Source organism: Maylandia zebra, linkage group LG5, assembly GCF_041146795.1.
Source record: "Maylandia zebra isolate NMK-2024a linkage group LG5, Mzebra_GT3a, whole genome shotgun sequence".
Classification (NCBI taxonomy): domain Eukaryota; kingdom Metazoa; phylum Chordata; class Actinopteri; order Cichliformes; family Cichlidae; genus Maylandia; species Maylandia zebra.
This window is the reverse complement of record NC_135171.1, coordinates 5904560-5925192: the sequence shown is the minus strand read 5'-3', so window position 1 is coordinate 5925192 and position 20633 is coordinate 5904560. Positions and strand designations below refer to the sequence as shown.

Sequence of the window (20633 nt, the reverse complement as noted above, 5' to 3'; positions counted from 1 at the left end):
TGGTTTTGATAGCTGTGACAAATTTACTGACCCAAAACAAGCAACAATAACAGACTTGAATAGTTATGGTCACAGTTAAACAGAAAGGGAAACATTCACGTATATTTCTAAATGTATTTCTACACCTTACTAATAAATCAAGGAGTAAGGAAAGTGCTTACAAGTGCCCTGAAACAAGAAGCCAACTGACATGTCATATGTACCATCAGATGCAGGTCCTCTGTCACATCATTAGTTCTTAAAAATATGTGAACATATGCATGTCATCTTCCCCAGTATCCTATACCTGATGTCTATTTCACATCTATGACGGATAAATGCACCACAATGAAACTCAGAAACAGAGCACAGATGAAGAAACAAGCAGAAACAACAACAGGAAGTCTGGTGATTTATGTTGGAATCACACCCCCACTTGGATCAAGGTTACCAGAGTCCAAACATCAGAACACAGAGCAGTGATGAAAATCCACATGTGACCAGAAACTCCCAGTGGCCACAACCGAGAGTGAAGACCAAACTGTAGTGAACACTGCTGAGTCACAAACATGCAGGTAGGTGACAACTAGTGATTTAGAGTCTAGACAGCACGTCCCAGGCAGCATGGTCAGCCCGGAAGAGGACCCATTAGCACCACAAGAGTCCAGGGACAGTGAACAGATCCAGAAAGCACACCAGCAGGAACAACCAGGGAACCAGGCACACCCCTGAAGCACAGAATGGCACCCACCCAAGCCCCATATTGTATTTACTTGGGTTGTCTTTGTCTAATATTAAAATGAGTTTGATGAAAACATTTCAGTCAGAGATATGTCACAGAATTAGGATTTTTCATTACTAAAACAAAAGCTGTAGAATTGTGACTGCGACCAACAGTAGTGTAAGCCTGCACACAAGAGCCTGTGCATTAGTCAGTTGATAACTTTTAGATACAGGACACATGATGGAAAGTATGAAGCAACCACCTCTGACTCGTGTGGTTTCTCATTAAAGTTAGTGATATCCCTGTACATGACTGTATAAAATTCCATCTGAACATAAATTATTCTGTCAGTCATCAGCAGCACTTTCCCCATCTTCAGCTCCATCTGGTAAGCATTAGTGGGAGATACCATGGGGCATATAGGAAGGGCTAAGATTGCGATACTGTTTCCCTCCACCACATTTAGCCCTAAACAGACCCTTATGGTGCTGTAGCTCAACTGTTTGACATTAGAGATACCTTCCACCCCCTCACTAACCCTGAAGTTGGTTCCCTACCAGCCAGTCTGTCAGAGAAGATAACGACTGGACACGGAGTGTGGGCCCTTTCAAGGGACAGCGGTCTTGGATCGGCTGCCTCCGATTTTGATGATTGTTTTCCATGGATGGGTGGAGTGGGAGAACAGGGAGCAACCTAATCCTTTGCAGCAGCCAAATAACAAGTGAATAGGCCAGACATAGCAATATACAGTATCTGTGTGCCATAACATTAGACTATATGAACAGCTATACTAAGGTATCTTCTTATGCTCTAGTGTACTTATTAAAGATGTACTTTTATCATGTTAGTTTTAAAGAGCACAAAATAAAACATAGTTGGAACAAAAGCTACCGAATTTCTAGTTTTAGGGACTAGAATGTCTGAGCACTAATATGTTGCTTCATCTGATGCTGTGTTTCCACTGTCATCAAAATCCCTGAGATGATTAAGCAAATTGTCACAATTTATTATCCCGTGTTGGTATCCATTTGAATAGGCCTTTAGCTTTGCAGATAGTGAGCTTTTGTGAAATTACTCAATGCATTAATCAAGGCATAGGCAACATAAAATCCTCCAAAAAGGTAATAACACATAATCTACAGACCTAAAGAGCTTGGAAATCAAAAGGCATTCTGGGTTCTCGTCCCCATATTGTTGTTCATGTAAAACCAAAACAAAATCTGATGAAAACAGAGCTGTAAACAGATTTCACCTTATTCAGATATCTCTTGGGATTTTCTGTACTATGACGGTGCTTCACTTCTTACTGGGCTACATCGATATTGTAATTTATGCTGCAAACCTAACCTGTTCCAGATTAGAGATCAAAAGGTCTGAAATCTCAATCACTGGCCAATCAAATCTCTCGAAAATAATGTCACACTTCTGGAAGATGTCTCAGACCTCTGTGGGCAGAGGGCCACAGAGTTGAGAGTCCATAGCATGAGTCACCCAGTTTGAGAGAGGAATAAAAGAGGCCATCTAAACAGTGAACGACGGTCATTGAACAGAGGTGTAATGTCTTTATGATACATTTAATTGGGAAGTGAGGGAAATCCATGATACACCAAAATTTGAGTGCTATATTAGTCTAAAAGAGTGTGTGGGTGTGTGTGTTTTATATGGGCAACGGTGTTGACACACTGTGCTCTCACAACGCACACTCTCTAGACTATTGTTTTCCTCCCAACATGCAAGTGGGAGGAAGTGGTGGAATGACCCAAGACATTAGTACAGACAATATCAGTCCAGCGGGGCAGGCCTCTGATTGCTCCGAGTTTGGCTGCTGCTCCTGGTGCTCTGTCTCAGCCTTAGGGCGGTGGTCCTTGATTTAGAGGTGAAAGGTGACTAATTTGTGGCCTGATTTCTCCCCTGTCAAAATAATGGAACAACATATCTGCACAGAAAGCTCTGAAGGAGGAAAGAGGCTGACTTCCGCAGTAACCTGATGCCTGTAATGGTCCCTAAAGATTTCATATGCTATTGTGTTTTCTCTTTTTTGGCTTTGTTTGATGACTCTTTTGCTTTTAAAAGAATCATGCTCCCTAAATATTTATATATCTAACCCTTACTAGATAAGTAAAACAGATTTTTCCTGGGTAACTAAATTCCCATTCTCTTTTGTGACATATAATCAAACTCTACTGTGCACTTCCCTTTGACCCTCTGTGTCACCACAGAGTAATTAAAGGTAGTGTGCTTGTGTAGAGATTTTTAAGCGATAACTGTCCACTCGACACCGACAAATCCCCACACACAAAGCAACATATATTAAGTTGTGACATCACATAGGAAAATGTATCCTAGATGTAAGGAAGCATGCAAGTCTACATTTTAACTAGACATGAAGAATGAGCTTGGACCCAATAAATACAATTGTTCGCTGCTTGGAGCCTCCTGAATCTCGGAGATGGATGGGAGGAAGAATATACCTTGGAAAACTTTTGAACCAATTTCAACATCCACAGCAATTGTTTGGAGGATATCCTCAATCAGTTTCCCCAAAGAGCACAATGAATAGTCTCACTGACAGAAACCTACTGCCCCTAACAACCTCCATGACCTGCACGCTGTGCGCCATCAGAAATGAATATGTCATCTTCTACTCCAACTACCTCTCAGAGAACAAAGCAAAAATAGGCTCCTGCTGTTTTAAACATCTCACTTATCTGATAAGCAGGGTATTTGGGAATATAAACAAGTTACATTAACCAAATGTTCCTGTTAAATGTTTTTGTACTATTTTTGATTAAAATTGCTGATGTGCGATATGATGACTGAATCCTATTTCCATTTTAGAATATTAAGAAGCTATTAAAGATCCTGATCATAAGGAAGTTTCAGAAATGCTAGATTGTATAATATAAAAGGGAGATTATATGAAAGTAAAGAACATGACTTTTTGATTTGGAAAATTTGAAAGTAAGTGCTTTTGACATGCTAAGACCGTGCAAGAGACAGAAGGATGCCATGCAAAAAACAAAACAAAAGTGTGCTGAGAGGGGATGCACAAGGTGAACCAGATTATACTGGATGAAAAGATGATTTCCAGCTCGAGACTTTGTCAGGAGACGATTTTTCCAACACAACAATGAAACTGAATACAACCATTTTAATGCACAAGGAACTGCAACAGAACCTCTCCTCCACCTCCAAACATGTATACACAGATTTGTAATAGTTTGTTGTGATCCAATACTAAGGTTTGAAAGATCAAAAATTAAGACAAACAAAAAAAATATTAATGCTAGTTTGCGCACTTTGAGGTCTTTATTTTTAATAAAGTCGATCTAAAATGTTTTTAAAACATACAAAACAGACTAAATTCTCAGCACTCCAACTTCAAAATAATAGTTATTATTTATAATATAATATAATATTAGAATATTTAACATTTTAAAGGCACATATTTTAAAAATATATTTGAAGATACTTATTTTTTCAGTAAGAGATAAGAGAGCAAAAATTCTGTTTGCTTTAAAAATGTAAAATTTCGTGGTTAAAAACCACATGTGCATAAATCATTATTCAAAACACAATTATTTGAAAGTCGTTTTGGCCTAATTTATGAAATCATTGCAAAGACTGCAATAAACCAGTGAGCTCCAAAAAGAAGCCAACACTGTGTAAGAATCCTGATGCACAGCTGTGTGGTATACATTATATTATGTTTCCAGAACAGCATGCATGTTTCTTAATGTTGGGGCGCCCCCTTTTAGACACAGCTAGCATAGTTTTGAAGTTTCCTCAAGGACCTCAAAGCATACCATATTATTCCAACAAGCTCTCTTCCGGCTTCATGCATTTACAGTCATGTGAAAAAGAGGTTTTAACAGCACTCTGTGCAGTTTTGTGAATGACTAAGTGCACACCATGATTCAGCTGCTTGTAGAAACACCTTTGATATTTAAGTATTCATTAGAAACAAGCCTCAGATAATTGGACCAAAGAAATTGACACACCTTTCAGCCAAGAAAACAATAAAAATATGCTTCTGTAAGTTCATTTTAGTTTAATGTTTCTTCTCCTTCTCGTATTTTCAGTTTTTATCTGTCACACTAACACCCAATACGCAAGCTTGAGCCTGAGGAGAGTTACTGACGATGGGATATTTTGTGGAACACGCTGACTCTTGGCTTGTTTCTTTAAGCCAAGAGGCAGCAAGCATTCCTTGTGAAATACAGGACAGTTAGAAAATATAAGGACAATAACGTCTTTCAGTCGTGTTTTCTTTGTGTACAAAAATATACTACCTTGGTTTAAAAATACAATCCAGAATATCTTAATAATTGTTTAACGAGTCTCCAGTACTACAGTCTATGGTTTTGCAACTTTCTACAAGTTTGTCCCTCGAGTGCCCCCGTAGAAAATGTCTGGGACGTAGGATGTAGGTGGTGGTCAGCCATATTGTCTCTGATACAGCAGAAATCATACACTGGCACGGGCGCACCGGTGAAGGAGGGAGGCGAGGACTCTTAGTTTGCAGAAGCCCTCATTATTTGGAAGCATTTCGGTCCTAGAACTGATCAAGGGGGTAAATACCAGCCAAATTTTGTGTTCACTGTTGATTTAGCAAAAACAGCTTTTCTGTTGGAATCTAATGTTAGCCATGATAAGGTTAGCAGGCTATTAGACAGGGCCTGCCCAGAGCCCATAAGTTAACGAAACCTCAATACACAGAAAGCAGTACCGGTCTTGGATTTAACGAACTAGATCAAGTGCTTGAACTATCGATAAACACAATATCCACCGCATTACATTTGACTTACCGAATGTCGAATTCAAACGAGTACGCAAATTATCTAATTGAAAGATAACATGACTCTAGTCCACGTTACCGTTATATCTAGTGTTGCGGTTTTCGGTGAAAGGTGGTATGCGAGCCTTGTGCAAAAGGTTAATTCAATTTGGCAATACTTAAATGTGCTAGAGGACTACTTAACTCCTCCATCTAGCTAAAGTTAGCGGGATTTCTATTGAACCCACGAGTTTATCACCGGTTCATCTGAAAAAAGGTCCCCGGTGCATGATTCTTCGTTGATTATAAGTGAGGGACGATTCATTTCTTAAAGTTAAGTTAAATTTAGGAATATATGCGGAAAGGTACATTCGGGATGTTTTTGTATTTACCCTATGTGGAAGACTGTGTCAATCACGTGTGAAAGAGAGAGCTAACGGTTTTTTTAATCCCCAATGGTGAGCAACCTATCAGTCAAAACGAAGGGTCATAAGCTGAAGTGATAACATCCAGTTGGCGTTATATACATTATGTTGCTTTTACTTGTTTGCCTGACATGCGTAAGACCTTGAGTGATATCCCATTATTATTATTATTATTATGGTTTCAACTCTAATGGAAAAGGTTTTCACAAGTTTAGCACTGTTTATGAGAATTTGTGACCATTGTTCCAGAAGTGCATTTGTGAGGTCAGACACTGATGTTGGACATGAAGTGCTGGTAAAGTTTGAGGCCAGTCAACTTCTTCTACACCAACTTAACTCATCCATGTCTTTATGGACTGTGTGCACTAGTGTGCAGTCATGTTGGAACAGGAATAGGCCATCTCCAAACTGTTCCCATAAAGTTGGGAGCATGAAATTTTTAAAAATGTCTTTTTATACTAAAGTGTTAACAGTTTCTTTCACTGGAACTAATGGACTCGTGAAAAACAACCCCACATCATAATTCCCCTCCAACGAATTTCACATTCGGCACAGTGCGGGACAATTCTGGCAACCACCAACCCTAGACTTGTCCATTGGATTGCCAAACAGGGAAGTGTGATTTGTCACTCCATGTCCAGCTTAATGCTTTACAGCGCTGTCTCCAATAATTTACATTGTGCTTGGTGATGTAAAGCTTGGGTGAAGCTGTTTGACCATAGAAACCCATCCCATGAAGTAGGGGTGGGCGGTATAAATGGTATATGGTAGAAACGATATGAATTTGGCCAATTGTAGAGATTTTGACTACACCGCTCTACCGCGATAGCGCATGTTGATGGTGTCATCAAGCTGCACCTGTTTTGGTCGAAAGCATTGCAGCGGCTGCAAGCAATATTATCTGCAAATTACAAAAGTCACTGCTGTTTAGTTTTCTGTCTTCGTTTATGTTGGAAGTAGGGCTGCCACAAACGATTATTTTGATAGTCGACTAGTCACCGATTATTTTTGCGATTAGTCGACTAATCAGATCATCATCCATTGGACGTACAGCGTACAGCTTATTGCACCAGAAGCATCTGGTCTTATATAACTATCATTAGCTTACAGCTTGAAGTGTTTGTGCTAACTAAAAATAAAGACAAGATGGTAGTTTATTAATTTTTAATGAAATTTGCAGATTGTTTCGGTGAAGTTTAATAAACTCCTTGCTTTCTAAAATATAACAGGACACCGGAGTATATTCTCCAGCGTCTCACACTTCTGACAATCAGCTGTCTGCTTGACAGTTTTAGCTGTGCAAAAACTATAACTTTAATCTCAGCCAAACCGATTTACTCAGGAACAAATAAAATACTAAAGAAAGCCAAACAATAACATTTTTAAGTTATCTAAGTGACTTATATATATGTTTAACCTGACTAGCGAAAGACGGCGGTGGGTTTGAAAACGATTTGCCGGGAGTCCGGTGTTCTCACGGCTCTAGTTAGCCTTGCCCCCGCCTAGCTAACGAGCTAGTAGGTAACAGACGTCTCCGAAAACGTCGGAGCGCTTTTGAAAATACGTGGTGTCTTGATAAACTGAGCAGATATTTGAGATTTACACAGCTACATTCTCGCCTGAAAATATGTTAAACGTTTATTTTGTGACCCAGAAAGAATAATAAGAGTAAAGTTAAAACTAACTAGCTGCCACCATTGTTGACAACTGCGCTGGGCTGCGCTATGAATTCTGGGACACAGCTTCTTCTTCTTCGGGGTTTAACGGCAGCTGGCATCCTTGTACATGCAGTGCTGCCATCTTCTGTTTCAGTCCGTTATTACACTCTTAAATCCTACTACTCATTCCTGCGTCCTTTGTGATCTTACAAAGCTTCAAACGATGCGTCGACTATTAAATCAGTCGTCGACGATTTTAATAGTCGACATAATCGTGACTAGTCGACTAATCGTGGCAGCCCTAGTTGGAAGTGATAGCAGAGCTTCCCCCCCCCCCCCCCCCACCCGAAACCTCCCTGTCAGAATATGCTATAGCATGTTTATGTGGAAACTAGCGAGTAGGGGTGGGTGGTATAAACGGTATACGGTAGAAACAATAGAAATTTGGCCAACGGTAGAGATTTTTACTATACCACTCTACCACAATAGCGCATGTTGATGGTGTCATCAAGCCGCACCTGTTTTGGTCGAAAGCATTGCAGCGGCTGCATACAACATCTGCAAATTATGCCGGGCAACAGAAATAGCAAAGAGACGAAGTAGGGCTGTTCGATATAACGATATATATCGGATGACGATATAAAAACGTCTATCGTTTCATTTTAGCTATTGTTTGTTTCGTGGTGTCGCAAAATAAACTGTTTACGGCAATATTTTTTCATTGTTTTGATGGTCACTGTAGTGGTTATATTAATTTCTTAAAATTCTCTCTTTCTCTCACATTTAATATAACCACACTACGGACAGACAAGCACCTGTTTTTATGCGTTGTGGTTAGCAACAACGACAGTAAAACCATCGCGTGTCCGCTTGCTTATGTTCCACATAAACCTTTCACAATAAAGCCCAAGATCCTGTTGAGACTTTTCAAAATAAACTGAATCACGTGAAAGAGCAGATTATTTACGGATGAGAAGCAAAAAAGAGCCGCCAGGTGCTAAAAAATAAACCTTAGACTCAAACGTTAGAACAGGCTTTTCCCCGCAGCACGCCGTGTAATAAATACTCACAAAGAAAACTGCGGCCTTTACAACTTACGTCTAAAAATGTATCGTTTCATGCATCGGTTAAAACACTTGACACATGACGTGCAGCTGGAAACACTTCCTGCAAGACGAGCTGCCCAAGATTCACAGAATTTACAGAAAATTTTACATTTTTGTGATTTATATCGTTATCTGGACGATAGAATTCTTATATCGGGATATGAGATTTTGGTCATATCGCGCAGCCCTAAGACGAAGCACTTTTGGAATATGGGGAAAGACAAAAACTGTGCTTCCTCCACTTCCATACCATTGATTTATTAATGCTGAATTCTCTCGCAGCTGCTCTATTCCCATGTTGTTGCAGTTTATTAATGACTAACCTTTTCTCAGTTGTTCTCCTGACTGAAGTTTGGTCCGTTTACAGCATCCTGCCATGCGATTGCATTTGTTACCTAACCACCAGAAACCCTCACGTTAACTTTTATCGAGTGGAAAAAAGTTAATGTTCATCTTTCAGCTTCACTGTGCTAATGTTATGCTAACATAGATGTTTTGCTAGCGATCACGTAGGAGATCATTATATAGCAGCTAGCCCAACTTCAGTAACCCTACGAACGTCACTGCTGTTTGCACATGCACATAAAAACAGCTGCGTGTTTAAGTGAAAATACATTGATGGATTTTTTTTTTCTTTTTTGCACTAATGAAGTTGTGGAGTTGTAAAGTATTTTGTCTTGCGTCAATTATACTGTCAGTTATATTGTTATCGCAAATTTTCAAATATATATTGTGATAAATATTTTTGGCCATATTGCCCTGCCCTATTTGGGATTAATAGCCCTTTTCACCTAGTACCTATTCGACTGACTACTGGGTTTCTGTCATCTGAGAGCGAGACGCATGACGAAAGCGCTACTGACTTATGAACTCGTGGCTAAAAAAAAATAGTACCTCGCTTATTTGGAGGTACTTTGGATTTAATAAACACGACCTTTACCAAACACAGGTACTCTGCAAAACTTGCCGGACACTCGTGGCAACCACCAGAGGAAACACAACTAATCTCCACCATCATCTTCAATACAATCACAGAGAACTGTTTGAAGAGTTCCAGAAAGACAGGGCTAGCCAAACAAAGGTTGCTAATGTTAAGACAAAGAGCACCGCAGTCCAACAGCCGTCTCTGTATCAGAGTTTTTCAAGTGGAACTCCTTATGAGAAAACGTCGAAGCGGTACAAAGAAATAACAGAGGCCATTACACATTTTTTTTGGCTAAAGACATGATGCCTATAAATACAGTTAGCAGGGAGGGCTTCACCAGTTCGCCATTCCACAAATGTACGAAACATGCCGCAAGACCGTCATGTTTGAACTAAGCCAAGCTGAAAACTACGCAAGCACTACAGACCTATGGTCAAGTCATACAACGGAACCATATATGAGTTTCACAGTGCACTTCCTCACCGAAGACTTTGAACTGAAAACACGGTGTCTAGAGACTGTGTATTTTCTAGACATAACTACTTGGTGAGTGGTAAAATGATGAACAACTGCACTGAGATCATTTGCAGTATAATTTAAGTTATGTTTATTTAAAACTAATTATAGAGATCGGGAAGGATGTCTTTCAGAATTCAAGCCTCAGAAAATCTTTTATGGGGGCAATGTTTCAATGTTAAAGTGCACTTTGTTGTTACACTGCTAATGCAGCAGCTTTCTTTAAATAAAACTGTTGCAGTAAAACGGAAATTATGTATTTATTTTTTGCTATTTATTTTATCAGAAGTCATATCGTTATCGCAATACTGATCACAGTTATCGCACATCGCAGGTAATCCACCTGTTGATGTCCTGTTCTCTCTTAGGGTTTGGCCAAAACCATTTGACTAATTAATCACTTCTGTTTGTGTTTACTAGCTCCTTTAACCTTGAACTGAAACAGGCTAGCGTATGTTATCTTAACCAGATACCTTAAACCAGGTTTCTTTGATCATTAATTTTCTGTTCCAATCATTTTTTGTCAGCTTTCCCACCTTGCCCCTGGTGGCCCCTCCCCCCATCCTCAGGCAAAACCCCCCCCAACCCCATTCCCTTGTGGGATCTACCCCCTCACCCCTACCTCCCTCCCCCACCCCCTCTTCCTCCCCCCCAGCCTCCATCCCTCTGGCTGTCATCCGCTGCAGTAAGATTTCCCCATCATATCCGCCAAGCTGTCGGACATGTCAGGACCCGTGCCAAGCCGGGCCCGAGTGTACACAGAGGTCAACACTCACCGGCCAAGGGAGTACTGGGACTATGAGTCCCATGTGGTTGAATGGGGGTAAATATTTTGACTTCTAGACAAATTTACACATGCTAGTTGAGAAATGTTCGTAACTGATATTTGGTTGCAAAATTACTGTATTTTACAGAAACCAGGATGATTTTCAGTTAGTGCGGAAGTTAGGACGTGGCAAGTACAGTGAAGTCTTTGAGGCAATCAACATCACCAATAACGAGAAGGTTGTGGTGAAGATACTCAAGGTAAAGCTGTACAAAGGCTTACTTTTATATCTCATGAAGTCATTATGCATCCTAACTCTTTTTCTTCGTTTATCCTTTAGCCTGTAAAGAAAAAGAAAATAAAGCGTGAAATTAAGATTCTGGAGAACCTGCGTGGAGGTCCTAACATAATCTCTCTAATTGATATAGTGAAAGACCCTGTAGTAAGTATCATAGTTATTAATGAAGAACATTTAAAGTCTTGTTCACAAGTACAGCAGAAATTATATTTTATTTGCGTTTTCTTTTTTCTGATTACATAATGTGTTATTCAGAAAAAAGATGCATTAAATTTTGGGATGGTGTCATTGTACCAATAGCACATTGAACCTACCACTTGTGCCAGCTTATTGGTTACACTTGGGAAATTTGTGTCTGTAAGTACTTAAATAACCACGGCTAGATAGATACATGTAAGCAGTTTTATAGTAATAAAATGTAGTGAGGGCTCTGTCCAAGCAGTGGAGCAACACATTGTGTCTGAGCCATCATGGTCATTCAAGATTTAAACAAATACAGATTAAGATTTCTGATTTAGAATTTTAGAAGTCAAGAGCAGAAGTACCCTGTTTATGAAATATCTACCCTATTGTAACATGTGGTTTCTGAGTACCTATTTTATTTATTTTTGGACAAACCTTCTGCGACCAGTTAAAAAAAAAATGTGTCCAAAAAGCAGAGGGTAGAAATCTCCAGAACTCATCTCCCTGGGTGAGAGTGGAGAATATCTTTCATGGTTATTTCTACTTAAATAGAAACTGATTTTAATAGAGCATCAAAGATTTAATAGTGAAAGTTGGTAGCTCTGATTCACACTGTGATTAGCATTATTTGTGGATATGGTTGTGCAGCCTATGGTGAGAGAGACCACAGTTTGATTAGACTTTTGATGTTTTATATTAAAACAAAATGTAAGGCTCACAGTGTGGCTGTCTGCTTGGCTTGTACAGAGATAGATTTAGTGCTTTTTCTTTGTGTCGTCTTCTTCTTCTTCTTCTTCAATTGTTTGGATTTTGTATGAAACTGCAAACGAAAAATAAAGTACACGAAATGTCTCTCTTGCAGTCCCGAACACCTGCCTTAGTCTTTGAACATGTTAACAACACAGACTTCAAGGTAGGAACACACTATGATTTTTATTCTGTCGCGCATTTTATTGTAATATATTTCACCCTCCTTTCTTGGCATACTCGTTGTTTTACCATACACGTGTGTGTATGTGATGGAGGAATAGGATAGTCCAGTGCTATGTCTTCGGTGCCAGAAAGTCAACAGTCTTCTGGTTCTATCCTCAATCACTGGCACAGTGCTCCTTCTGTGTGACACATGGGTGCTGTCATTTAGCTGTAGGACTTTACCATTAAAAGGCTAATGATTTTATTTTTGGTATTCAGCAACTATACCAGACCCTGACGGACTATGATATTCGATTCTACATGTATGAGATCCTCAAGGTGAGTCCTCCAGCTCACTCTATGATGTGTCAAACTCAGAACGTTGTGATACATGTTTAGATGAAGACCTTTCACAAGACACTAATTCCCTGGAAAATGTTCTTTGACTGTGTTTTTCTTTGGCTTTTTATACTTGAATTCATTTTGTTATCAGCATTTTCCTGAAGGGAGAATCAACTAATTATCTCTAGCTCTTTTGGAAATCTTGGGAAGAAAAACTTAAACAGTATTTAACAAAGTCCCTTTGGTATTGTTTGTAGGCTCTGGATTACTGCCATAGCATGGGAATAATGCATAGAGATGTGAAGCCACATAATGTGATGATAGATCATGAGCACCGTAAGGTGGGTGAGAGATAATGTTGCTTCTGCAATGTAACAACATGATAAAGTTCATTGTCATTGCTGTTGTGCTTTTCTGTTTGCCTCTCTGTGTGGATTCCTATTCTTCACAGTCCCTCTACTGCATTCACAGGTTGAAGCACAATATTTTAATTTCCACTTACTTTACTTGTACTTAGTACGTACCCTGGTTCTGAGTGCTAATCGCTTAATTTCTTTGTAGCTGCGTCTTATTGACTGGGGTCTGGCTGAGTTTTACCATCCAGGACAGGAGTACAATGTCAGAGTTGCATCTCGCTACTTTAAAGGACCCGAACTTTTGGTGGACTATCAGGTATGGCAGTGAGGTAGTAGCGTGTGCTTTAGCGTTTTTCTGGAGTGCAGTTGGAGGTCTTTGTACTGTGGATACTGAATTTTGAGTCTTTGTCAGTCACTGAATGAACCTGTTGTGTCCAAAATTACAGTCTTGTTCCTTTTGCTAGGCTGTATTTTAAGTCAAATCAGTTTAGTTTTATTTATATAGTGCCAAATCATATCAAGTCACCTCAAGGTGCTTTATATTGTAAGGTAAATAAATAGACTTTGTAACAGATTTCAGCGAGTAGTGTTTCAGTCATCTTCTCTCATCTTTCCTCATTATTGGCTCTTCCACTGTATTCTGTATTCAGATGTATGACTACAGCCTCGATATGTGGAGCTTGGGCTGTATGCTGGCATCCATGATCTTCAGAAAGGAACCTTTCTTTCATGGTCATGACAATTATGACCAGGTGAATAAATCTAAGCTATTATTGTGTTTCCCTGTACTTGTTAATTTTAAAGATGATGAGGTTTATAACGCACATAAAGTATACACAGAATATTTATTTTGGCTGTTGATGTTTTCTGTCCTTCAAACTAGTCAACTACTGTAGTTTCTTTTTCTTTTTTTAAACGACTATTAAATTAATTCCCAGCAGGATTTATAGATATTACCGTGAGCTTTGTTTAATAGGGTTTTGATCTACTAAGTGTCTAGATGTTTTCTGTAAACAGCTGGGAAATAGATTTTATTATAGTGCATGTGTGTGATTGATGATTTCTAAATGACTGTTGCATGTTCTCCTGCAGTTGGTGAGAATAGCCAAGGTGCTGGGGACAGAAGACCTCTACGACTACATAGACAAATACAACATTGAGCTGGAACCTCGCTTCAATGACATTCTTGGCAGGTACTAGGTTCAGCTGAATTATTGTTAGCAAATACACCTGCGGCGGGGGGGGTGGTCATGTTGTCAGGTACATGGTTATTATCGTTAACGAAAACTAACGAAATAACGAAAACTAGAAGTAAAAAAACATTTTCGTTAACGGAAATAAAAATAAAAACAAAAAAGGAAAACTAACTAAAACTGTAATGAGTGTTCACAAAACTAACTAAAATTAACTGAAATTATAGCAAAAATGTGTTTAGTTTCATTGATGTGTGCGTGTCATACAATAGTCAAGGGTGAAAATGAAGTTTAGTTTCCAGATTTTTTTTCTTGCTGTCTAATTATGCCAGCAGGTGGCAGCACGTTAGTCGAGTCGTCTGTGTTGCTGCTCCGTCCACGCGCAGAATCATGTCAGGAAAAGTCGGGAGAAAGCGCCAGAGTCCAATTTGGGATTACTTTGAATATGACTGTGTTTTGGATAAAGCAAGTGTCTTGTAGTGGAAAGAGACAAATTATGAGGGACATTTCTAAAGGGGAAAAAATCCCACAAACCTTAAAGTGCACTTGAAAAGCTCACACAAGAAGGCTAACCTAGCTTACCTTGAGAAGGTAAGGGAGCACACTCAACCCTCATCCCCAGAAACAGAAACTAACCCCAGGCAGGCAGCGTGATGCATCCCGAGACAACAGGACTGGGATATCTACATAACTGTGTGAGTCAATTGCCTTCACAAAGTTTATCAATTCACTTGAACCAAAATTACGAACACCCGGTGCTGCAAGAGTTAATAGTCTCATTGGGGCCAAGATATAAATTTTATAGTTGCCTGGTATCAGTGGTTGTTCATCTGCATTTATTTATTTATTTATTTATTTATTTATTTATTTATTTATTTATTTAAAGAATCCATAGGTGGGAATGTGAGTTGTCTGTCTCTGCGTGTTAGCCCTGCGACAGACAGGCGACCTGTCCAGGGTGCAGGGTATGGTAGCTGGAATAGCAACATACCCAAGAATAAGCAGAAGAGAATGACTGATATGATGAAACTGGGATTTTGTTACACTTAATTATTGCAAATACAACTAAAACTATAACAGAAACTAATCAAAACTAAACTGAAACTAAGGATTTTCAAAAAATAAAAACTAAACTAAACTAGCAAACAACTGGTAAAAACTAATTAAAACTGATATAAAATTGAAAATCTGAAGTCAAAACTAAATAAAAATAAAAACTAATGAAAATTGCAAAACTTTTAAAACCCTGGTCAGGTAAATCTAAGATGGGTCAAATTGGAATTTCTTCATGGTTTGTGATATTCCAGTCAGAAACAAACACAACCAAACTCCACAAAGACTGAACTCATTTAAATATCCACAAGAGAACAGAGCAATACAAAGAATCAATGTGAATAAAATTGTATTTATGTTGCACATTTTAAGTTAAATATCACAGTTCAAAAGAAGAGTTTTAGCTCCTGGGTGACTGATGATCCACTGAGTATATCTTCTCCACTCCCATCTTATTACTCATTCATGTGTGTATACCCATTTTGGTGGCCACAAAATGTTACAGAAATTTGTAATGGGATAATCTAAAGCATGAGTGTCAAACTCTGGCCCGTGGGCCATTTTTCAGCAAAACTTGTTTGAGTCAATAAGAAAAGATTGATTCTTATATTTTTTTTCAATAAATATTAATGTTAGCCTGCGACTTTGTTCCAGTTTTGAATTTTGGCCCACTGTGATCTAAAGTGTTTACTGTTTTGTAAACGAATACAAACACAAGGCACTAATCCCCCCCACCCCAAAATAGGCATTCTCGTAAGCGGTGGGAGCGATTTGTCCATAGTGAGAACCAGCACCTGGTCAGCCCCGAGGCTCTGGATTTCCTAGACAAACTGCTGCGCTACGACCACCAGGCCAGACTCACTGCCCGCGAGGCCATGGATCACCCATACTTCTGTAAGCCCTCACCATCACCTCTGTGTCTATCTATGGTTATTTATTTTTTCTGCTAACAATAAAATGAAGGTTGCCATGACAAGAAGTAATTTATTTATTGTTTCTACAGTCCCTATTGGGAAAGATCAGTCTCGTGTGACCGGATCAGCCAACCTACCCAGTGGGAACCCTGCTGTTAGCACAGCAAACATGATAACTGGTGAGAACGCGCACTTATACTGATAGTATACTGGCCTATAATTTAAATCCCCATGCCTTTAAATCCATCCAAGTTTCTCTTTAAAAAAACAAAACTTATGGGTTTGTGCATCCTTGTGCTTTAGGTTTACATTTTCCTCAACTAATATGGCAGAGTTATTATGCATTAGCTTCATTAAGATGCATGTCAAAAATCTGGATGTCAGTTTACTGTCATGTAATGGGGCGGTCGTGGCTCAAAGAGTTGGCAGTTCGTCTTGTAACTGGAAGGTTGCCGGTTCGAGCCCCGGCTCGGACAGTCTCGGTCTGTCGTTGTGTCCTTGGGCGAGACACTTCACCTGCCGCCTACTGGTGTTGGCCAGAGGGGCCGATGGCGCGATATGGCAGCCTCGCTTCTGTCAGTCTGCCCCAGGGCAGCTGTGGCTACAACTGTAGCTGCCTCCACCAGTGTGTGAATGTGAGAGTGAATGAATAGTGGCATTGAAAAGCGCTTTGAGGGCCCCGAAAAGCTCTATATAAATGCAATCCATTATTATTATTATTATTATTATTATTATTAAAAAGGGAGGTGTGTACCTGGGACGGCCATATTAAGGATATCCACTGTTGTCCTAAAGTAAAAATTTACTTCAGATTCGTAATATTACTTCCTGGTTTACCTTTGGTCACACACAGTGTGATTGCATTAAATTATGGATTTATTTCTTCTTGTACAGAACCAGTAGTTCAAATCCTTGGAATTGATAAAGCTGCCTGCTTTGCTTACTGGTTTCACTTGCAGTTGGGCAGTTTGTGTGCTGGAGGAGGAAACTAGTAGTGCAGTCTACAGCATAGATATGGGCATCACTTTTATTTCTATTGCACAAAAGGATCAGAGTGCAGTGGTAAATTTTAAATTGTTTCCAGGAAAGAAACAACTACATTATCCCATTAACACAACTGTGACTCTTTGTAAGCAGCTGCACACGCAGCATGCTAGCCACAGCTAGTCAAGAACCCAAAGCTGAGTGAATGCTGACCCCAGCCCAGCAGCCAGACCCTGAACTTCAGCAAAGTGATGAGCAGTCAGGCTGCAGCTTCTGTATCATATGTCTAAAGTAGAATTACTGTGGGCTGGGTTTTAATCTTTGCTTTGTGCTGTTGGCTTTATGTTCACACATAAATACTAAGAGAAATATCATCTCTGTCTTATTAGGATAGGGATTTGTGTTGCTGTGTGGGACTGTAACCCATAGGTTTATATTATTAAAAGGTAATTATGAGATAATACATTTCATGTTATTTTACAGAAAAAAACCCTTTCTCCTGGGAGTAAGAACTGTACTGCAGAACTGTTCTGTGTAATGTGTAATACATTACTTTTTTAAAATAATGACCCCAAAGCTGATACCTCCAACATGCAACACATTTGGCCACACAGCATTCAGTTAATTTGCACAAATGTCTTTGGCTACGTTCACACTGCAGGCGAAAGCGCATCAAATCCGACTTTTTTGACCCTATGCAACTCATATCCGATCATGGTGTGACAGTGTGAACGGCACAAATCCGATATTTTTAAATCCGACCTGGGTCACTGTCATATGTGGTACTCAATCCGATACATATCTGATGTTTTAGAAAGCGACTGCTGTTTGAATGGTCATGTCGCATTAAATCCGTCTTTTACGTCACTGACACAAGACAGACGCCGATTATCAGCGCCGGAGAAGACATCGTGAACGCTTCCTGGTCATCCAGTGTAGATGTCAGTGAAACTGTTTGGAAGACAACGTTGGAGAAACGTGAACATTTTATTTGTACTGTATAATCTGCAGATTCTGACAGAAATCTGCAGCAAGCACCGCTCCTCTAAAACAGCAGTAAGGATCATTATTAGGCCAAATGTAAATAACAAAATAACTTTATAACTTAAAGCAAAATTGGGAAACGTAAAGTCCGAAACAAGTCTTCATATTAAGAGCCATCAGTCAAACATACTGTTTGCTCTGGGTCTAAACTGAGCGCGTTGTGCGTGACGTCTTCTTTTGCGCATGCGGGCGCTTTGAGCGTTCACACTAGAGCGCGTTTGCTGTTGCATTTTATTTGTAGTGTGAACACGCAGACAAAAAAAATCGGATTTGATCAAAAAATCGGAATTGAGCTTTAAGACCTGCAGTGTGAACGTAGCCTTTGATATGCAATGCGATGGTGGTGACTCTTCAAGCGGGTCAATGAGCACCCAATCAGAATCGATAATGGAATTGGTTAATTCTTATCGATTCCCATGCGAATTTTAAACTGTTGAAAAATTTCTGTCAGCTCTGAGGTAGAAATGCTAATATTCAGAGTGCTCGACTGTCCTGATGGTCTCATCTGGCTTCTCTCTCTCAGGTATCTCTGCCTTGCCAGCCTCTACTGCCCTGGGGCCTCTCACTGGCTCACCTGTCCTATCTGCTGCCACCAATGCCCTGAGCACCCCGGTGCCCGCTGCTGCTGGCGCCCCACAGTGACACCCTCACCCAGATTCACACTAAAAACACCCCCACCCCTCCCTGTGTTATCAATCTCCCACTTTCACCACCACCCAGTCAGGATGGGGGAGGGGTGTCTTAGCAGTTCTCTGCCAGCCGTCACCATATCCAACTTAACTCTGTGTGACTACGCTTCAGCAGCTGGAGGCAGCAGTTATCTTACAAAAAAGAGCTGTTTTCCCTCCTGTGAATGAGAGTGTTAACATGACATATGAAATGAATGTTGTTTATCTGGTATTTTTTTCATTTTGCCCCCAAGTATGTTTTGGGTGGTGAGACTAAGCAATGGTCATTCCTCCCCACTGTGTGTTTTAGTTTGGCGAGAGAAGGCACTGGTCAATAAGAATATCAGCAGAAGGTAAAGGGAGATGCTGACTGTCAGGACCAAGAGGATATATATAGTTTACTACTGAGCAGCGTCAAACACACAACCTAATGAGAACACCCATCTGACCTCCCCAGGAGAGTTGAAACACCCTCCAGATCACAGTATTTTGGTGCTGTTCTGTACCCCAGGTGTATGTAAACACAATGACACTTCAACACTTTCTCTGCCCGAGTAGCTTTGTCTTGCCTTTCTTACCAAACAAGATCACTCGACTTCTTTTGCTATGTGACTCCCTGTCACGTCATCCTCCTTTGTTTTGTTTTTTATTTTCTCTAATCCAAAACATTGTGGACTGCTGGATAAAAGTTCTCTACCATCAAGGTGTCTGTTCGACTCAAGTGTTGTTGTGCGATCTTTTAAGAAGCCAGGTAAGGGTCATTCAGGTTCTCAAAGAAATGGTTTCTCTAAATGTGCTGCTTTCCAGTTCCTTGAAATACTTCAAGATCTAACCAAAGTTTACTCAAGTTGTTTGGAAGAAGAGGCTGACCAATTGCTTTTTTTTCCTTCCCCTCCAGTGGGAAGCTAGTAGGAGTTGCTCACAGAGTGGACAGTGTGATATGTGTAGTGAATGAAATGAAAACATAGGACATTGTCATTTGCTGGTAGGGCTGTCACAATACCAACAAAATGAAGTACAGTGATGTATATCTTCTTTTTTTCTTTTTCTTTTTTTGGAACACCTTTGTGCTTTAAAGCCACATGCGAGGATTTGTATTTGTGTAATCACGTCACAATCAGAGGAGGAACATTGTTGGCCCTCTATGTTCCTCTGCTGAACTTTTTATGGAGCTGAAGAACAAGATGAGGGGCTGTCATCAACTCTCTTCACGTGCCTCTCCACAAATGAAACGGAATTGAGACGCAAGTGCAACCAGAAATGAAAGCAAAATGGGATAGACTCCCATTTATTTGAAAAGGAGTGTGCTTAAATGAGGGAAATGCACCCCTTAAAATCCAGAGTAAGTAAAGTAAATTAAGATTAATGTTGCATTGCGTAGGGCAGGTATAATCCTTTCACTGAGACAGCCCTACCTGCTGGTGACTGTTAGAGAAAAGTTCACCTCTCATGTATAGTGAGTGACGTTTTTGAAGAGTCATGCAGTTTGTTGGCTTTCACCAACACGTTGAGGGAAGCAGTGGAGTATAATAGCATTTGAAAGATGGTTTCCCGTAATGTTTTAGTGCCAGAGTTTGGAAGTGCAAGTTTTAGATCCTGCTGTACATACGCCTTTTTTCCATTTCAAAACCTGAAAATGCAAATAAATCAAAACATGTATACATTGACCCGACAATGGAGCAGTTTAAATCCCTACATCACTGTATATATTTTTCTGTCCTTATGTAGAAGACTAGTATTTGAGAATATTTGTGTAAATAAACATGTGTTTTATTTATCAGGTAAATCTGTCTGATTCATGTCTGTCATG

At 39.8% G+C, this 20633-nt stretch overlaps 1 protein-coding gene and 1 non-coding gene across 2 annotated transcripts; both read left to right on the top strand.

Moving 5' to 3' along the window:
- Window positions 1–5118: 5118 nt before the first annotated feature.
- csnk2a4 (casein kinase 2, alpha 4 polypeptide) lies at window positions 5119–20609 on the top strand. Its single transcript, XM_004559813.6, has 13 exons — window positions 5119–5276; window positions 10638–10933; window positions 11025–11136; window positions 11217–11318; window positions 12220–12270; window positions 12549–12608; window positions 12869–12952; window positions 13173–13283; window positions 13618–13719; window positions 14060–14160; window positions 15959–16107; window positions 16217–16306; window positions 18679–20609. Exons 2-13 carry the CDS (start codon window positions 10833–10835, stop codon window positions 18795–18797), a joined length of 1182 nt encoding a protein of 393 aa, XP_004559870.1. The 5' UTR covers window positions 5119–5276; window positions 10638–10832; the 3' UTR covers window positions 18798–20609.
- On the top strand, window positions 12327–12463 carry LOC111500651 (small nucleolar RNA SNORA57). Its single transcript, XR_002721194.1, has one exon. It is a non-coding gene; the product is annotated as a small nucleolar RNA SNORA57 (small nucleolar RNA).
- Window positions 20610–20633: the final 24 nt, after the last annotated feature.

Coding starts and splice junctions, on each gene's coding strand:
- csnk2a4 (XM_004559813.6), top strand. CDS start 10,833: ATGTCAGGACCCGTGCCAAGCCGGGCCCGAGTGTACACAGAGGTCAAC. Junction 11,319..12,219: donor ATATAGTGAAAGACCCTGTA/GTAAGTATCATA, acceptor TCTCTCTTGCAG/TCCCGAACACCTGCCTTAGT. Junction 14,161..15,958: donor TTCAATGACATTCTTGGCAG/GTACTAGGTTCA, acceptor ACCCCAAAATAG/GCATTCTCGTAAGCGGTGGG.